At 54.9% G+C, this 18,844-nt stretch overlaps 7 protein-coding genes across 7 annotated transcripts; 4 read left to right on the top strand and 3 right to left on the bottom strand.

Annotated features, from left to right (window-relative positions):
- Positions 1-462: 462 nt before the first annotated feature.
- CDEST_05161 (uncharacterized protein) lies at positions 463-1,276 on the bottom strand. The gene has a single exon (XM_062921320.1). The coding sequence runs from the start codon at positions 945-947 to the stop codon at positions 471-473; it is 477 nt and encodes a 158-aa protein (XP_062777371.1). The 5' UTR covers positions 948-1,276; the 3' UTR covers positions 463-470.
- Positions 1,277-2,272: 996 nt separating this feature from the next.
- CDEST_05160 (Putative phosphatidylinositol 3-/4-kinase, catalytic domain, phosphatidylinositol 3/4-kinase) lies at positions 2,273-6,531 on the top strand. The gene is made up of 3 exons (XM_062921319.1): positions 2,273-3,426; positions 3,484-4,266; positions 4,361-6,531. The coding sequence occupies exons 1-3, from the start codon at positions 2,759-2,761 to the stop codon at positions 5,277-5,279; spliced, it is 2,370 nt and encodes a 789-aa protein (XP_062777370.1). The 5' UTR covers positions 2,273-2,758; the 3' UTR covers positions 5,280-6,531.
- A 922-nt stretch (positions 6,532-7,453) lies between these two features.
- CDEST_05159 (uncharacterized protein) lies at positions 7,454-8,306 on the top strand (the record flags this gene model as incomplete). The annotated part of the gene is made up of 1 exon (XM_062921318.1): positions 7,454-8,306. Exon 1 carries the CDS (start codon positions 7,830-7,832, stop codon positions 8,304-8,306), a length of 477 nt encoding a protein of 158 aa, XP_062777369.1. The 5' UTR covers positions 7,454-7,829.
- Positions 8,307-8,890: 584 nt separating this feature from the next.
- CDEST_05158 (uncharacterized protein) lies at positions 8,891-9,653 on the bottom strand. Its single transcript, XM_062921317.1, has one exon. It carries the CDS (start codon positions 9,505-9,507, stop codon positions 9,202-9,204), a length of 306 nt encoding a protein of 101 aa, XP_062777368.1. The 5' UTR covers positions 9,508-9,653; the 3' UTR covers positions 8,891-9,201.
- A 106-nt stretch (positions 9,654-9,759) lies between these two features.
- Positions 9,760-12,300, top strand: CDEST_05157 (Putative S-adenosyl-L-methionine-dependent methyltransferase superfamily). The gene is made up of 10 exons (XM_062921316.1): positions 9,760-10,178; positions 10,259-10,398; positions 10,457-10,571; positions 10,638-10,799; positions 10,897-10,988; positions 11,056-11,237; positions 11,293-11,451; positions 11,506-11,599; positions 11,685-11,754; positions 11,941-12,300. The coding sequence occupies exons 1-10, from the start codon at positions 10,146-10,148 to the stop codon at positions 12,100-12,102; spliced, it is 1,209 nt and encodes a 402-aa protein (XP_062777367.1). The 5' UTR covers positions 9,760-10,145; the 3' UTR covers positions 12,103-12,300.
- Positions 12,301-14,141: 1,841 nt separating this feature from the next.
- Positions 14,142-15,173, top strand: CDEST_05156 (Putative aspartyl/glutamyl-tRNA amidotransferase subunit B, yqeY/Aim41 domain-containing protein). The gene has a single exon (XM_062921315.1). It carries the CDS (start codon positions 14,353-14,355, stop codon positions 14,938-14,940), a length of 588 nt encoding a protein of 195 aa, XP_062777366.1. The 5' UTR covers positions 14,142-14,352; the 3' UTR covers positions 14,941-15,173.
- Position 15,174: 1 nt separating this feature from the next.
- Positions 15,175-18,692, bottom strand: CDEST_05155 (Putative gamma-tubulin complex component protein). The gene is made up of 3 exons (XM_062921314.1): positions 17,956-18,692; positions 15,932-17,895; positions 15,175-15,868 (listed from the first exon to the last, which is right to left on the bottom strand). Exons 1-3 carry the CDS (start codon positions 18,428-18,430, stop codon positions 15,419-15,421), a joined length of 2,889 nt encoding a protein of 962 aa, XP_062777365.1. The 5' UTR covers positions 18,431-18,692; the 3' UTR covers positions 15,175-15,418.
- Between the last annotated feature and the right edge of the window lie 152 nt (positions 18,693-18,844).

Below are 18,844 nucleotides of genomic sequence, written 5' to 3'. Positions count from 1 at the left end.
ACCTCTCGCGGCTGAGCCCGACAGCCTGGACCGCCCTGCCTTGCGCTTCGTGTTTTGCCCACCATCTCCAACATGAGCCATTTTAGGACGTCTTTCCCTCATGGCCACTTTAGATAAGGAAGCCGCTCTAGATTCGCACCCCATTCATTCTACCCAGCCGGATCGAGAGCCTTGGTGTCTGTCTCGATCGATGCTTGTCTTGAGTTGGTCTGAGCTGTCCGAGACAGGGCCAGCGTGGCCGAATACCATCGGCGAAATCATGGTACCGGGTCCATTTGACTAGCGGCAGCATGTCGGGATTTCTTGCTTCGTTTCGCACACGTTACAATGCCATGTGAACAGCGTATTTGGATTTTGCTGCCTCATTTAAATCGGGAGGGAGGTTTCCTCCTTTTTTTTTTGGTTTAGAATTCGTTCGGGGTCTCGTGCGTCAACCCCTTTCCCCCTCTTCCTTCCAAACATGTGTTTAATCAGTCGTGGGATGCCTTGTCTGCTATCACATATAGCTTTTCTTTCCGGGGCCGAGGCAACTGTTCTTTCGCTTGATACATCTCCTTGGTATGGGTCCGGCTACGGCTCCGCGTTCGATGTCGGCGTCGGGGTGGGGCCTGTTGGTGATTGGGTGATCGGGACCGGGAGGGACTCTGATTCCGTCGCCGATCGAGGATGACGATGCGGAGGAGACGCTTCCTCATAGGAGATACGGAGGTGTCCGGAATGGCTCGTGAAGAAGCTCTCGACGACAGTGCCACTGGCGAAGTCGATCGTCGGCGGGGCCGTCCCCGTAGCGTGCTGGATTCCCCAGTACCACCGTAGTGAATGGCTTCCAAGTCACATCTCGTCAGGCTGCGGTGTCTCTTGCGGCCGCGGGGAGTGTCTGGGTCCGGTGAGAAGGCTCGCGGTGTTGCCTCTCGGAGCTGGATGCCTGCTTCAAATTGAGAAATCATGGTCAGGGTTGACGCATAAGACGGTCAGAGTTGGTCGAGGCTAAAATGTGCAACTCTTGGTTGGTAACACGTCCATTAGCAGGAAGGAGTGATATGCGGGCAGATAACGGGGATTGAAGCCGGAAGGGGTGAAGAGATGATAAAGAACTTCAATGCACCGGCCCAGGGCGAAGAATGAAGAGGGCTGCGGAGCACGAGGGTGCCGGAAAGGATTGGAGCGTGTGGCAGAGGATTGGGCTGATCGGTATCTTACAAGACACCGGAGTGGCTTAAGGTGGAAAGATCATCCAAGTAAGAGGGGTAGCATAGCTGCTCAGTCGTCCAAACCGCAAACGACGATGACGAGCCTGTCACTCCGCAAGGGACCACACGTGCTCTCCCAAGATTGGATGTTGGCACAAATGTCCCGAAATCAGGGGGTCAGCCTGAGAATGGATTGGCCGGTGATATCATGGAGACGGAACCTTCGCCGAGACGATCAGGTAAGAACCCATTCATCGACAGGTCGCCTGATGCATCGAACCAATTCGTAGGCAGAAGAGACTCTGGAACGATGTCGTGCGGTGTGGGTGGGCCCGTGGCTGCGACCCGAGAGTTGGGGGAATTATGGATGACAGGTGCACCAAAGACTCGCTGAAGCAGAAGATTTGGGCCGTTGTAAATAGTACAACACATCGGCTGGAATGCTTTGTGCTTAGAATAAAAGGACATGTGCTGTTCGCAATGTTCAATTATTGGCTTCTACCAACACGCCCGGAACTTGCAGGCTAGCACAACGTCTCGACTTTTTTGTCGTACAATAAGACGACAACACCGTGGGGTAAGTATGGATTACTTCTAACAAGTCGCCAGGCCGATATCCGAAGCTGCCGTCACTATACTACTTCCAACCCGACAGACGGCGATATAGACCTCTAGTACCGGCCGGCTCCGAGCTCTTTCCACGATTCCAGCGAATCCCATGACCGCCATATACAAAGATGGATATGGCGTTGCATCTGGTTTGCGATGAACAGATGGTCATCGAGTGCCGGCTGTTTCCTGCAAGTGTCCTATCGGTTGTCCTCCCTAGATCGGTGGTACCTTAGGTATCTGATATCATCCACGTACCAGGTGGCTACCGAGAGGTAGGTAGGTAATGAGCGTCGCTGTCCAGTCACAGCGACCAACCACAGCACGGGCACTAAGGTAGGTGGGTAGATACCTGACTTTAGTCACGCCGGGTAAATCGGCGCCCGGCCCGTGCCTGGGTGGCCACATAAACCATTTTCTGAGGTGCGGCGCTGTGGCTACCAACCTGACCAGGTTGCCTTTGCTGTGTGTACCTTGGCGCGCTGAGCAAGGGAACGGAAAGGGACCAGGATCACAATGACAGCATCGCGGTCCGCCCAAACCACGGATTCCTGACGACACATGCTTGACAACGCGACTCGCCGCGAAACGGTCTCCAGTCCACAGCCGCAACCGCTACCTGTTACCCTGGAATCTCACTATAGTTACCCGCTGCCTACTGTTACTTCCGAGTTACCCTTAATTTTGTAGCGCCGTCTGTTCATTTTCCCTCCCTTCAATCTTAGGTTTGACCTCGTGGCTTGTATTCTCAGACCAAGCTTCCGCATCTCCTGGATTCGGTTGACCATTGCATCACTAAAGAGACGCAGCATAGAGAACTGCATTAGAGGCCTCTCAATCTCGATTTATTTCGGCACCTCGACGATTACTACCCTCATGGCTCTGATCTCCGGGCCTCCCTTTGTCAGCTAATTGCCTCTCCCTCGCCCGCGAACCTACTATCCCTACGTTTGGCTACGATGCCTCGCCCCCGGCCCCCGACGACGGGCTATGAGCGGCTCGCTCAGGCCGATGCCCTATCTTCCGACTCCGAAGACGATGACCCCCTCACCCAGTCGTACGCCTCTCTTCAGCCGGCTTCTGGCCCTCGCTTCGCACCAATCGCCCAGCCGCGCCCTCGCTCGGGCATGACGACGCCGAAGCCCATAAGCGCCGGTCCTTCTAGACCTAGGAATCGACGTCGTGGCGGCAGCAACTCTGGCGTAGACATCAAAGCCATCAATGCTCGGCTGGAGCGATGGGCAGACGAGATTGCTAGCCGGTTCAAACGCGCCAAAGGCCGTGGCAAGACCGGTGAGGAAGAACATCTCGAGATTCACCACTCGGTGTTCCAAGCACCGGAGGGTGTTCGGCCCATTACTCCCGAGGGCTTGGCGGCGGTACAAGACGTCATGACTAAGTCCCAATTCGAAGATATCGTGCGCAGTGTCAGGCAAGCCATTCTGCAAGGCACACACCCGCGCATGATCTCCCAGGGAAGCTCCGGCAGCTATTTCGCTCGGAATACAGAAGGAAAGGTTGTGGGCGTGTTCAAGCCCAAGGACGAAGAACCATATGCCGCCGGCAACCCCAAGTGGAACAAGTGGATTCACCGGAACTTGTTCCCTTGCTGCTTCGGACGCGCATGGTAAGCTACCCGAATGCTCGTGCTCCGGGTGTTCCACTTGTTGACCGTGCCCTATAGCCTCATTCCCAATCTGTCATATGTCAGCGAAGCCGCTGCATACACCCTGGACTGCCAACTTCGCACTCACATGGTGCCTTACACAGACGTTGTGTGGCTGTCTTCCAAATCATTCCACTACCCATTTTGGGACCGCCGCAACTTCTACAGAAAGCAAAAACCACTTCCTGAAAAGCCGGGAAGTTTCCAGGTCTTCCTCAAAGGCTTCAAGGATGCCAACGTATTTCTGAGAGAACATCCTTGGCCGGACCAATACTGGTCTGGGTTCAGAGCCAATGACCCGCACCGCAAACGTAGGAGGAGATGGGCAGACAACTGCCGCCCAGGCAGCGCCGCAGCACTGGATGATATCGAGAGCGACGACGAAATCAGACAGGAAACCCCACCACTGGGCCCAGACAACTTTGTATGGACCGAGTCACTGAAGCAGTCCTTTCGCGAAGAGCTCGAGAAACTGGTCATCCTGGATTACATGATGCGGAACACTGATCGTGGTCTGGACAACTGGATGATTAAGGTGGATTGGAGCACCCAGCAAGTATCGATAGCGTCAGAGCCACTACAGATGAACATGGAGACTGGTCCGTCCGAAGAGGATGGACCGCGGCCAGTAGACCTGAGCCAGCGATCAGCGGCAGAAGGTCGCTCCTCGTACCCCTACAAGACTCAACAGCCTATGAAAGCATCAAGCACCGTGTCAAGCTCACGGGACCCCAAGATCACAATCGGCGCCATTGACAATTCACTTTCCTGGCCTTGGAAGCACCCAGACGCATGGCGAAGGTATGAGAGTTTCACAATCCTCGTCGGCCATCAGCCTGGCTGGGCGAGAACTCGGATGCCCATGAACGACTGAGCTAACCCTCTTTTTACACAGTTTCCCCTTTGGATGGCTATTCCTGCCAGTGGACTTGATCGGGCGGCCGTTCTCACAAAAGACGCGGGATCACTTCCTCCCTCTCCTGACCTCGACACATTGGTGGAGCCAAACACAGTTGGCCTTGCGAAAAGTCTTTCAACTGGACCCCGACTTCCAGGAAAAGATGTTTGCTCGACAGATCGCCGTTATGAAGGGCCAGGCATGGAACATTGTGGAGACGCTCAAGACGCCAGACCATGGTCCTCTGGAACTTACACGTCGCTCCAAGGTCTGCGTCTGGGATGATCTCGTGGAGGTTCCTGTCGCGGTTCCCATGCGAGTAACGTCCGCCGAAATGATGCGTCACGAGGCAGAGTTGCGACGGTCGATTGACGAGGGCGACATAGGCGATGCCAACGCGTCTACTGCGCCGCCACTGCGCGTGGACGAGGACCTGCTCGGCTTCGCCAGCCCCCCGGCCGACATGCCTCATCCGGGCAGGTTCGAGCTTGCGCTGAGCCCGACAGGTGAGGGTGCTCAGTCGCCAGACGAGACATCCATGAACGGCTCGGGGATCCTGGCTTCGTCATTACCGCTAGCTAAAGATTCAACAGCGCAGCGGCCCAGATTCTCGGGCCAAAGCCAAAGAGAAAGCTATCACGGGTCTCGCGCTCTCAACATGTATTCCCCCGCCCGTCAAGAGACTCAGCAGCAACGTCGATATTCGTTCGCAACGGCGACCGGGCGGCGCAGCGGCAATAGCATCGCCCAACACCTGTATAGTTCCCGCCCGAGCCTGGACTACGATGAAAACGACGTTGAGGAGGGCGACCTGGGCTATGCGGCCGCCGAGGGAATGGAGGGGAACCAACGGAAGGTTATTGTGGAGAGGCTGGAGCCGGTGAAAGCCAGGAACCCGGTTTTCACCTGCTGGTGATCCACTCGACTTGCATCGCGCAAAACATACGGGGACGGCACGAGCTCAAGAGGAGTTAGGAGGCCGGGTTATCGGTTGGAGGGGTTTTCGCTCCGCCTGCTATGGATGCAAGGGGACAGGGGGGGTTAATCTGTCTGTGTATGTGCTGTTTGTTCTCTCTCCTTCCCCCTCCTTCACTTGCGTCCTTGGGTGGTCATTCCGTGAATTGCAAATAGGGAAGCCGTGAGTCTTGTTTGGTCAGTTACAAATGTTGCGCAGGATAGTTGACTCGCTGCGTGTCAGAACGATCATGGCATCATCATTACGGAGGTGTTGGTGGCGTTCCTCGGCCATGTGTTGTATTTTCCGTCACCGGTTCACTAGCTTAGCAAAATGACAGAGGGGGGAGGACTCGGGTACGAGACAGACGACGAGTCTGAGGGCGAGACACGGCATGGCATGCCAAAGACATGGTGAGGAAGACACAGAAGAGAATAAGCCCGTGGGTCCAAGATATGCAGACCCGCCACCCCGCCCGCGCGGAAGTGAGGGGGGGAGGAACATTGATACGAAGGATAAGGAGAGAGAACTCAGAAACGAAGAACAAAATAATACCCAAAAGCAAATAATAGGGGGCCTGTGTCACCGACGAGGAGGGAGGGGGAAGGCGTTCCGCGTTTTCTTTTCTTCTTCCTTTTCCATGCTTCCTTTTTCTTCTCGAGGGTTTGGAAAGGATTGCATGCCAAAAAAAACCCTTTCGGCGAACCTGAGAAAAGGTCCCCTTTTCGAATCGGGCAAGGATATTCCTACTCGCCCGCGCTCATCCGGGTCAGGGGCAGAATACCAACCCGGCATGCGTTATTCCTTACAGAGTATCCATACAGGAGTGGAAAGCCTCCAAGGCCGATAACAATGACGATTCTTCCTTTGAGCATAGATAGTATTAGAAAGGAGGGGCTGAAAATGTGACTGCTCGGGTCACACAGCGCTGTTGGACGTCGATAGTTGCGGTCACCGCCCATCCTCTCGGCCCCGTACTCCATTTTCGTTGTCGAAAAAGCTCATCTTCGTCCCGAACTCATCAATCAGCGGCAGCCAGCCAGTATTCGGGGCTCGCAGTTTACAAAATTGGAACATGGTTGCGGCGAGTCGGCTGGGGACAAGCGCTGAATTCCCGGGCTGAGAGTAAAGTTGTCTGTCATGCCCGCAATCTGTGAGCATGAGATAGTATCAGGAGGGGAGGGGGGCATCGGCCATGTCCATATCCCGTATTGTCGGTAGATGGTGGATGGGGATGAATGAGGAAAGTCGATTTATGTGTCCATGACCGTAGTATAGCCGAGTAGTCGCACCGTACCGTCTGGAAAGGACTCGCAGGCTTGTAGAGCCCGTTAACGCGCTCCATGCCCTTCTGGATGGCAAGCACTCGCAAGAGCATGGCCTTCTAGAAGCGTTCACCATGCTACCCCAGTGAAGCAGATTGACCAAGCCGTATGAAATGGAGCTGGTGGGCGATTTGCTCTTAGACGGCAGGCAACGCCGCTCCTCGTCCAACAATAGGGGGGCCACAGCTAAGTATCTTTGACATCTCGACCTCGGGGTGTTGCGGCAAGCTGTCTTCTGTAAGCATGAACAGGGGTCAAAAGGGGGGCTGCGGTTGACATCGATAAAGGAGACGATTATGCCCCGGCCTCCCGTCCTAGGGAACCCGAGAGTGCGGTTCTGTTCGAAAGGAAGGTGAAGAGGGAAGAACCAGCAGGGTACTTGATGACCAGGGTCCCCTGCTGGCGGAACTGAATGTGACTCCTCATCGACCGCCAACTCATCTTCTCCCCCTCTCTGCACGGGGAGAAGCAACGCCGTTGGAAGAGGGAGAAGCTGGTCCAATTTCCTCCATGTCGGGTAAATAGATTGTGGAATGCGTAGATGCACGGCCCGCACCTGTGCAGACGAGACTGCGTTCAGCGGCCGCAAGTTGAGAAACCGAATGTGATTGATTCCTAGTCTTGTTGAGTCGTCCGGGTCAATTACATCCAGTAGCGATGCTAAGGAGATGGGTCGAATGCTCCCTCCCCTCTGACGTGCATGACCTCTGACAGTAGTTGCTTGCCTCGCTCCTTGATTTATAAGATTATGTTGCGCCATCGCCTCAAATATGGATTCCAAACTCTGGTAAGCCTGTGGACACCGGAGAAGACTTCGTTATAGCTATTGAGATGTGGATTGTGGCCTCTGCTCCGAGTCCCTATTCTGTGGCCGTTTGGCCCATGGCTCCTATACCAAGCAGGCCATATATGCATGTTGTTGGCCGGATGTCTGTTGCCTGTTGCCTGTTGCCTGTTGCGCGCCATTGCACCGCGCGTTACCCTACACTCGGACTGACTTGTGGTAATTTAAGACCTGCTGTTACCCACTCTCGGGGTAGCCTCCGGGCAGCTCGTGTTTCCCGGCCGGTGATGGCAAGGCCCCACGCGGATGTCTGCCTGCAACTTTGGTGAGACTGCCGATGGCTTGGACAGGCTATGTAAACGACAGGCAAGTTCTCCGTGTCTTTTGTTCTGACGTCAAGGGATGGCTGAGATCGTGATTGATGGTACCCCGGGCGGGGTGTTTGGCTACCAGCAGAAACTGGCGTGCCGTCGTCTCAAGGTGTCTCCCGTTGCTTTCCTTACCCGTCCGCCATGCAATGCATCTGAACCCGTTGGTGCAAGGGTTGCAGGGTGCAGCGAGTACGTGGCCGCTGTGGACAGGCGCGGTGCTCCCAAGCACCAGGATTGTGATCTCCGCGACAAGGAAGCGTTGTCGACGCTCGCCCCTCGATTCCCAAATAGCTGGAACCAGGAGAGTTTTGTGGCTCGCGTCATCGCACCCTCTCCCGAAACTCCACTGTCCGAGCCGGCAGCAACCCGGTCACGCCGATTCTCTCCCTCTGGTGTTAGTCCCGAAGCTGCAAAGCGGCCCGTCGAGGGTTCGTTGTGGAAATGGGGGCCAGCGTCAGTTTCTTCTTCCAACCCTCATCAAATCCTTTTAAGAAGCTTGCTTGGCTGAGCTTGCTGAAGCTTGGTCTGGAAACAGCCACGACCGGTCTCTCGAGTAGCTAGTCCAGGGTGAGACGGAACCTTGAGAAAAGATCGCAAAGGAATGAGGTAATTAAAACTTCAATCAGCACGCACCCGAATACGCCGACGTGTCAGGACGCAACAACACAAACCCACCAGCCAGAGCCATGCCCCTACCTATATTTTGCACACCCTGTAAGGTCCTGTGCGTATCGTGCCGCCATCCGACGGAGCTGTTCTCCCTACCAGAGTCTCTGGAGTGGTGTGGTGGGGGCCTAAAGTTGCAAGGAGCAGGCATGCGTATGCTACACAATAGAAATGAATGTTTTTGCTTGGATCTCTCCATGTATTTCCGTCGCGAGATACGGGCCTGAGGCGGAATTACTGCACTAGCACGAGTGCAGGCCTTCGTCAATCTGCGTGCGAGTATCAGACCATTGACTCCGCCTTTGGTCATTGTTGGCCGCATATATGGCCCCAGCCTGCCCAATGCCAGACAAGCCGAGCAGCATGAGGACATTCAGCCTGCTTGTCGTACGAGACAACTGGACTGCGTCGAACTTGTAACCGCTTCGTACTTCAGCCATTTCCTTCCTCTATTCGCCCCAGGGCCAGGTCGTTAGTGAACCCAACCACAAAGATAAGAACCCGAGTCCATGTTATCGGGAGAGCTCAGCAAGTACAGTTGGCGGGTGTCGCGAAAGCCAGCAAGGCACAGGTTGTGATGCCTCTCTGGCCCAACTTGACTTCCCACCTACCGCGGCTGCTCAAAGCTCAAGCCGACGACCGGATCCCTGGGACTTGGAAATTGTCGCAGTTCGATTATAGCTCCGCGTGTGACGAGTGAGGATCGTCCTTGCAACCCCTCCTTCAAGCGATGGTTCCTACCCACGACAGGGGAGGGGGGTGGGTAAGCAGAAAACAAGGGATGGAGGGAGGCCGTGTTTGCTGAAGAGCTTCCCATTGCCTGAAAGCTGGAGGATTGCAGCGGGGGTACTTACGTGATGTATGTGTGGATGTACGGATATGTGTGGGTGTGTGTGTGGGTGTCGATAGGTGTTAGGCCCTGTGCTCTGGCTATGCGGTTGGTCTCGGAGACGTGGTCGACTCCGTGGGTGTGATGCTCTTCTGTTAACAACAAGCATCGGTACGCTCTCTCGGTTGCAAAAGGATGGCGGTGAGCGTGCCATAGGAAGCTTGAACCTCAACACCAGTGGTTGATGGTTAGGCCGTATTGTCTGCGGTCTTTGGCGGCCTGATGAGGTGTTGGTCTTTGATGGCACGTCCCGCTAGACAGCGACCAGGTCGCCGAGAAAGACAACCGTCTACCTGGCTTCTGGGACAATCTGCGAATACCACATTTGATTAATAGAGGACCATGGATCTTACAGCTGGTGAAGCGGTGTCCAACTTACCAGGATGAGCTGGGACCCGCTGTCACACCCGTCCTATGCCACTCACTTTCTTGGGATTAGCACCTCCTGGTTGTTTGCCGGCTCCATTCTCGAATTTTCGTATGTACAGGGGTTACGGGGCCAGCAGCAACAGTAGAGGACATATCCATGTCACCTGAAGACTGCCTCATCCGCACCGCACCACGTACCAAAGTGTACCGAGACAGGCTCCTGACTGCTCTGGGTCATAATGTACTAACCCAAGATCGACAGCGATATCGTGTGGTGAAGTGTAAGGTAGAAAAGAATCGCCGGCCCCCTTGAAGTACCTTTGGACATGCTCGGTGTCTCCACCTCCAACGTTGCTGGCAGTTTATTTTTATGTCTATTAGACACGACTGCCGCCTTTTTTTGGATGTCCCTGTGAATCCAGTATGCCTCCTTTGGCGGACCTTTGGCCTTCTTGCGTGAGTAGTACCTGAGAACTACCCCATCCTCGCCTTCCCTCTGGCTCATGAAACCTGTGACGGCCACCTCGTTGGAGCAGATACTATTAGATGCAACCTCATTCGTCTCAACATCGGATACAAAGGCAGAATTTGGACGGGGCGACTTGACGTCGCCGAGGCTGTTCTGTACGAGGAGCAATCGTTCCGCAGCTGTTGCTGTTGTTGCCAAGATGGCAAGGTACGGTTGAGCAGTCCGAAAGTCACGAAGGACTTGTCCGAGGTCTGACTCTCATCAGCGATCCACAAACAGTCCCTTTGGACAACTCCTTCCTTGAGACTGTCACGTACCAAGGCAGAGAATATCAGCGATACGCTGTCGACAATGGAGCATATTTTGCGCCGATGGACGAGGTAAGGAATACCTCGGGCCCCGTGACAGCTTTCCTGCTCCGCCTAATATTTGCGACTGGATTGCAGGACGAAGTCGAACGATTACAAATAATGCATGTCGTTCTCTCAGTAGTGTTCGAAAATCAGCTTCTCTTCCCGCCCATTACCAGACCCAGACGGATTCTCGAATGCGGGTTTGGATCCGGAGACTGGGCAATCGAAGTCGCACAACGACATCCAAGCTGCGAGGTATGACCAGAAAAATGTCTGCTAAGGGCGAGAAACCACTAGAATTTATGGTTTACGGACGTGTGGTCGAGTAGACAATGCTGATACTGGAGAAAAGGTGGTAGCCATCGATATTTGCCCGCACATCTGGCCAGACGAGACCGAAACGCCGACGAATCTGAATCTTCAGGTTGATGATTTGAATGGAAGGTAGGGAGGATCTGACGAACTTTCGTCCACAAACCTAGCCAGCCTATGGTTGACTGAACCGGCACAGATTTACATTCCCGTCAAACCACTTCGACCTTGTGCACAGCCAAATGATGGCGGGCGGTATCCACTCGAATCGATGGAGAGACTACATCGGAGATATGTTTCGCGTAACTCGACCCGGTGGTTGGTGCCAAATGGTGGAGATATACTTCAACGCGCAGTCGGATAACGGGACGTTGACTCAAAGTAAGCCGGGATTTCCGTGGAGATGACTGCACTTGTTAATTAGTTCTTCTGCCAGATCACGCCTTGCGCAGGTGGTCGAGACGATACCTGGACAGTATGCAACCGTACAAAGACCCTCGAGCGCCGCTTCATTTACAGAGTTGGATGCAAAGCGCAGGATTCGACTCAGTGGAAACCCAGATGATTCCTCTCCCGACCTGTGGGTGGTCCAATGGTAAGGAGATCGCAGAGGCAGAGTACCTGCTCTTGGGGCTTATTGGTGATTCAGATCCACGGCAGCACCATATTGGTGTGGTCAATAGAGAAAATGTCAGGAGGATGCTCTCCTCGCTGGCCATGTATCCCTTGACAGAATTCCGAGGGTAAGGTCTTTCTTAAAAAGTCTCCAGGACGAAATGATTGGGGCTCGAGAATTGAGCGCGCCCGGAACTGACCGTATCACGGTAGGATGACTTCGCAGGAGTTCCAGGTGCTGGTGGCCCAAGCAAGGAGTGAGGCCGATAACCCAACATTCAGGGTAAGTCCACCGGCGGTTCCCCCAGACGCACGAAAGATGGCATTGACACGAAGGCCAATGTTGCCGAGTTGACTCAGGCGTATTTCCCAATGTAAGTAGACATCTCGTCGGCATTTGAAGTCGAGATCGCATCTTGGGGGCACAGACGGGCTAATTTGTGTATGCTCTTAAGGTACGTGTGCATAGGACGGAAACCTCGTCGGTGAGGCATATAAGGACGCCAGACGAAGAGGTTGCCTGTTTGTAGGCGCATTCGGGACGTTCGGACATGCGTACGACTTGGTGAACTTCCTGGGAGAGAGTGATGACAGTGACGATGTGACGGCATTATGTATTCCGAGTGCCTAGCTCATAACTCCGTTAGTTGGTTTCCTTGCTCCATTTGCTCTTCGGCTTGCTTCGGCGGCAACCTCCCGGCATCATGTTAAGCCGAAAGGAATGCTTGGATGAGACATTAAGGCTCTGGGGTTTGTACGGCCGAGTACGTTGAATAGAACATCGAAGGTCCACGGCATTGTTGGCAACGAACCAATGATATGCGAATCCAGCGTCGTCAATCCGACTAGTTGAATGATCCAAAATAATTGGTGGCATCTGAGCTCTATGAAGAAATGGTGGATGTTGATGAGTGATGGGAGACTAGAAAACCGCGGTCTACGTCTATCTTGACGGAGGAAATAACGAAACTGGGTCCTGAGAGCCACACCATATAGAGGCTCCGTGTCAAAAGCCAGAGGTTAGAATGTTGCGGATGGGGGTGGGAGGGACGTGAAGGGCGACGAAGGATGCACAAGAAAGCCTTGAAACGGGGGCGGGGGTAACGACATGAAGTTGAATAAGTGTGAGGCGTACCTACCTGGGTGGAGAGTAGAGGAAGCTAGGGAATTGCGTACCTTTATTTATCTACTTACCGACCTAGGTATTTAGTAGGTTTGCTACGAGAAGGGGCGACGAAGCGATCACTCACACGTGGGAGCACTTGCCTTGTACATCTACTTACCTGCTTTGACGGGGTACAACTTATTGAGACTTGAGACTCGCACCTTGGGAAAAGGGAAGGGAGGGCTCGGGGTATTTGTTCCAGCTGGGTCTGTTCCATGTTGGGTTTATGTTGGGGGGACTCGAGGCAACATGACTGGCCAGGAGCTTACTCAATAGATAGGTAGGTACTCCATAGGTAGGCATGTTCATATGGTTTCCCAACTCGCTACCGTCGCCTCGGGTCCCCGGTGAAGCCAGAGCTGCAGACGGACAACTCACACCACACCAGCCCTATACAAATACACCAACGGCATCACACCAGGGCACACTAACTCTATATCTGATCCCTCAGGGGACGGTTTGTTGAGCCTTACCGTCCACCTGAACACACTTTTCTCCGATAATGAAATATTAAAAGTGCCAGCCCATGCCACGCTTCTGACCACCGCACCCGCGCTCATCTTCGCAAGTTCCCCGTCAATATCCACGCCGGTGATAGTGCCCGTACCTTTCCCGCCTAGCAGAGGGCACGACCTAGGCTCCCCAGCTTCGAGAACTTTCATCCAAGGAACACGAGAGGTGTGTATGTGTCCTGACTGAGAATGACAGAGGCCAGGGCCAGATGAGAAATGAGCAAGGCACGTCCTGGAATATTATGGTGCCACATATAGCCAAAGTTGTCACGACGATGAAGCATGTAACGGTTAGAGTTTTCATGCTTACCGACAAAAAGATCACCCACGTTTCTGGGCCCAGACCAAACCTGTTCGTTCGTTGGCTGTAGGACTCAGAGCCTGCAGCCCCCGAACGGGTGTGATATCGGAAGACCTCGACGGTTGCCCCGACCCTTGTCAATTCTGCAGCTTCCCTGATCTTTGGCACATCAAGTGATTTTGCGCACGGACATGGCGTTCCCTTGGGTTACATGATTTGAAAGAACTGGCAAAACACCTCCAAATAACCCATGTTGCTGATCAATGCTTGAAACGTTGTTGGGTTGCTCTGGGCTACCCGAGAGCCACAACGTACTACTGCTGTTCAGTTAGATGCCTATTCGTACATGCACCTTGCATTTGTAGTTCATCGACCAACGAGCGTAAAAAAGAGGAGCAATTGTCGGTCGTCTACTCTGTATCCGTACTTGTCTGTCAAATATGTCTGGAGGTTTTATTCGGCGGGCCCACACACTCACGCAAACAAACCCCTGGATCGAAGTCACAGCACCTTTAGGAGAAGACTCCGGGTACAAGAGTCTCCACCCATGATACCGCGTTACCACCGTGCACCACTACTACCTAGGTAGATAGCCAAGAGGACAGAGGCTTCCCCTGGAAGCAGCTTGAGGGCTGTCGGCCAATGAGAAGCTTACCCGCAGTTTAATTCATCGACAGCTCTCACCGGCCCATTTTTCCTTTTCCGACTTCTTTTGAAAAGAATCAAATGACGACGTGAGACGACGTGAGACGGCGACATTTTGTGCAGACCCAACGCCATTGACGACGGAAAAGGGCAACCAGTCGAGAGACACGCAGCGAACCAGACACGCGTTTATTTGTTGTTCTTATTTCAAGCTTCTAGGAACATAGCGCCTCCCCTATCGTCAACCACAATTACACAATGGCCTCCCGAAGCTCAGCCCGCCTCTTGCAGGCGCTTCAGCCGGTCGTGCCGCGCCGCGCCGCGCCCCTTCGGACAACCCTGCGTCTCTACTCATCCGACGCCGCGCCAACCCAACCCCAGCTCCTAGCCACCCTCAAGAGCGACCTCAAGACGGCCATGCGCGCAAAGGACGCGGCCCGTCTCTCCGTCCTCCGGTCCGTCCTCTCCGCCACCAACAACGCGGCCAAGACCAGCTCTCCCATCGCCACCGACGCCCAGCTCGTCGCCCTCCTGCGCAAGACCCAGCGCGCTACCCAGGACGCCGCCGCTCAGTTCCGCGCCGCTGGCCGCGACGACCTCGCCGACAAGGAGGATCTCCAGGCCAAGGTCATGGCTGAGTACATCGCCACCAGCGGCGTCGTCGCCGTCACTGAGGCCGACATCCGCGTGCTCATCGGGAAGGCCGTCGAAGACGTCGCCGCCGCCGGAAAGAGCGGCCTGGGCGAGGTCATGAAGCTCATCAACGTTGCCATTCAGGGCAAGGACCTTGAGGTCGACAAGAAGCGTGTCGCGGACCTGGTCAAGGAGGCCCTGAAGAAGGAATAAGCGGAACGGACGCCCCCCCCTTGAAGACTTGGCTACTGTACAAACTTGTACCATCAACACTGTTTAATATCTGTATACCACCAAAAACCGACGCCCGGCGCGAGAGGCGCTTTGGGGGAGGAACCCTCCGTCGTATGGGTAGATGTACGGATACATGTATATCTATACCCATGTCTCCCACATTCTCTCTCACGGCACAACTCAAAGGACATGACATCATCCTGTTCATTGCTCGAAGCACTGCACAGCATAAGAGTCAGACCATCAATGGTAGGAGACGGTGGAGTTGGCGTGTGAAAGCGTATCGTTTTACGCCTACGTTTTTTTTTTTTAGTTTCAATGCGAAATGCTACCCTCCGCGCTCCTGATTTTTGCTAAAAACCAACCCCTTTCAAACGCCGTGATACTCCTCTCCTTTTTTGAAGCATGTGAGAGAGAAAATGGAGTGCCCACTTCCTTGATCTCGAAACCACAAACGCTACACAACGCTGTCGTCCTCGGTCCGTAACCCGGCGTACTCGGTCCCCTGGTTCGCCGTGCTGAGCCGCGCGCAGAGGCTGAGCAGAACGACCGTCTCGGTCGCGGCGTAGTGATTCAACGCGTCGAGCAGGATCTGCAGGTGCCTGCTAAAGTTTCCCTCCCACTTCTTCATGATTTCGAACAAGTTTCCTACGCGCGCATCCTGCTGCTGCTGCTGCTGCTGCTGTTGGTCACTCGCGCCCGGCCCTGCCGACGATGTCGAGTCGCTGTGCGAGCCTGTCGTGGGTTTCTGCGTCCTGACAGCTTGAAAGGCGCGCCACTGCTCGGGCGTCATGTTGGAGGGCCGCGTGGTACCGGAAAGATCCGGGTCCGCCTTTTCCAACTCGCGGGAGAGCCAGTTAGAGTAGGTTGCGAAAATTGTGCAGGTTTGCATGAGTTTGGAGTGGATCTGTAGACAATGTCAATCGAGATTCTGTAGTGCGGTGAGTGCAGGGCGGCGAGATAGACTCACTCTCAGAAGCTTGCTGTTGGTGAGCATGCATTCCTTCAAGCACGTGTCCAAGAAATCCACATGGTCCTGCATGAGCTCGTCTACAGTCCTCGTCGGGCCCGATGCAGCGCCGCCCGAAGCCGCCTCCTGACCCTCCTCACCGACCCTGAGCCTTGACATGAACTTTGCCCAATTGGGCTCGATGACCTCGGCCGTGCAGAAGTAGAGAAGCTGCTGCACAAAGACGAGCATGCGCGCGCGCAGTGTCCACACGCGACGTTTCCAAATCTCGAGGCTGCGTGAGGAGCTCTTGTGTGCCCACGTCAGGCCGGATGTCTGCGAGTACCACGTCGCCGACAGCTGGGACTCGAGATAGCGCAGCGAAAGAAGGTAGCGGAACAGCGCTTGATACCGCCACACAGTCTTCCGGCTGATGACTAGGGAGACGGGGAAGGGCACCGCGTAGTCAAGTTGCAGCGAGGTGAAGCCGATGGCGTTCTTGTCGTTCTCGATCGGCTGATTTGCCAAGGGCTGCAGCGTCTCGCCCTGTTCAATACCTGTGATATTGACGACGCGCTGCAGGGACTTGATGAGAGTGATTTCGTTGATTTCCACCTTGACATCTTCTTTGAAAGGGTCGAGCGAGACGATGCTGCCCGGCTGGCGCAGGACCAGGTCGAGAAGCGACTGCAGCTTGCCGGTGTTAACGGACTTGACGGGCTTCCGCAGCTCCGAGGCGCCGAGTTCGAGGAAGTAGGAGAAGTAGTCAGACGGGTCCAGGAAGAAGTAGTGCTTCATCGACCGCAGCCTCAACGGCAGCGAGTGTGTCGTCAGGAGCAGCTGCATGAGCGACTCGTTGGCGTGCGCGTAGGCGCTGTTGACGTTCTCCAGGAAACGGCTGTCGTCAAAGGATGTGGGCACGTCCTGGACGACCTTGCTGACGTCCACGCCGCCACATTCTCTGACGACATTGAGATACTTGCCGGCCAACAAGACTTTGTCCTTGACACCTTCCAGCTGCGGGGGTATGTCATGCTCCCGTATGGTGTACCGTCGCTCCCAGTACTCGTCCGTGTAATCCTGCTCTAAGCGTTCTCTGCGGATGCTCTTTTGCTCCTTGACCAGGAATTCGGCGTGAGGGTCGTTGATACCTCCGTGGTGAAGCCATTCGTTGAGCATTACCATGTATGGTCTACTGGCGTCGCGCAGTAGCGAAGTCAAGAGAGCGCGCGCCGCTGGGTCTCCGGACATTGACTCCAGCCTTTTTGTGATTAGTCCTAGCACGACGCCTCCCTTGCAAATCTTCTTTCCCGAGCCCGGTGCCAAGTCGCCGCCTTCTCGCAACGACTCGAGAATGTTCTCAAAATCATCCGCGCTGTCGCTTTCTTCCTCGTCATCGTCATCCAGCAGCGCGTTCCTCTTCAGTAGGTCGTGTGCCAGAGAATACAGGTGTGACATCATCTGGCTGGTGGGTAGTGTATGGATGTTCAAGACGTGGAGAGTGAATGTCTCGTTCGTCAAGAACTGCGTCTCCAGCTGCGCAATCATAACGAGGTAGTCGTGAAGGAACTTCCGGATAGAGGCGCATAGCGCATGGTTGACAGCGCCAAACTCCTCCCTACTCTGTACGTCGACAAACATCTCTAGAGCCGAGTAGTAGGTTGCCATCTTCAGCATCGACACCGTCAGATCGTGCAGACTGGGATCTAGACCGGGTAATATCCTGAACGCCGGCCCTGATAGCCGATCCCTCTCTTCATGGGGGTTGTACGTCTTGGCGAAGCGGATGTACTGGCCTTCATAACCCATGAAGACAAACAGTAGGTCCTCCAGGATCACCGCCTCCTGCACCTCGAGTGATAGCTCGTTCAATGGTTTCGGCAGCTGAGATTGCGGCGCCTGAGATGCCAGCGGTGGTATCGATATTCGACAAGCCAGGGGAGCAGATGTGTGAGGGAGAAGTGTCGCTTCCGGGTTCCACGGTGCTGCCGTGCCAATCAGTCAGTCACCAGTTCTACTCCAGTATCACAAACGTGAGCTCTCACCTGGTGGACCGTCAACCTTGGCTTCTTTTGGCTTTGGCTCGGCCGTTCGCGACTTGGCCTCGGCAGCCTTCCCCTTATCACCTCCGCCTCTCCGTTCTCCCCTCTCGGAACTCCTAGTCCGCTGAACCATGGTTTCGAGTTGCGTCACGTACGTCCTTTCCGTCCTCCGCTCCTCCACACGCCTGTCATCGGGCGCTCGACTCCGGGGATTCCCTGACGCAGACCGCTTGTGCGCATTGCTCCCCGGTGATGCGGCCCTCTCGCGTGGTTGGTGTTCACGTTCCCGGTCCCGGTCGCGTTCTCGTTGGCGCGCATCAGTCCTCTCGCTGCGTTCGCTTTTGAAGTTTGTCTGGCCGCTGCCCGCTGCGGCGGCGTTCATGCGCGCTGTTCTTGAAGTTCGTTCCTGATCGGGAGCGGGTGCTGTGCCGCCGTTCGCACGGCGCTCGTGGGTTGATACCCTGGTGCCTGACGACATTTCGCCGACTGCATTTGAAGTATGCGAAGCGCCTCAGCGGGTCGGTTGCTTTCCTGATAAGTGATGTCTCGTTCTCGGCGATTGTTTGGGGGAGGGCAACCTTCGACTGCCGGTTTGTTCGTTGCTCTTTGTCTTTGCCCCTCTAACACGGAATCGCAGTTCAGGGAGCTCTCGGCGCGGGTTGGGCTGCTACTACCTCGACGTGGTTAAGTGCCCATTAGCCTGGAGCGAGCGCGTCTCGTCGGAAAATCCTCGCGTGTTGGCGACCCTGTCCGGGGTTTGTCTGTCCCCCTAAAATATTCCGGGTTTAGCGTTTGGAGTGAGAGAAGTGGAGGGGGGGGTTGACGGAAGTGGCCAATCACAGAGCTCAAGGTGGGAAGTACAAGGGGAGTGGTTCGAAGCTACCGCCCGAAA

This window comes from Colletotrichum destructivum, chromosome 3 (assembly GCF_034447905.1).
Source record: "Colletotrichum destructivum chromosome 3, complete sequence".
Classification (NCBI taxonomy): domain Eukaryota; kingdom Fungi; phylum Ascomycota; class Sordariomycetes; order Glomerellales; family Glomerellaceae; genus Colletotrichum; species Colletotrichum destructivum.
This window is presented reverse-complemented; position numbering and strand designations above follow the sequence as displayed.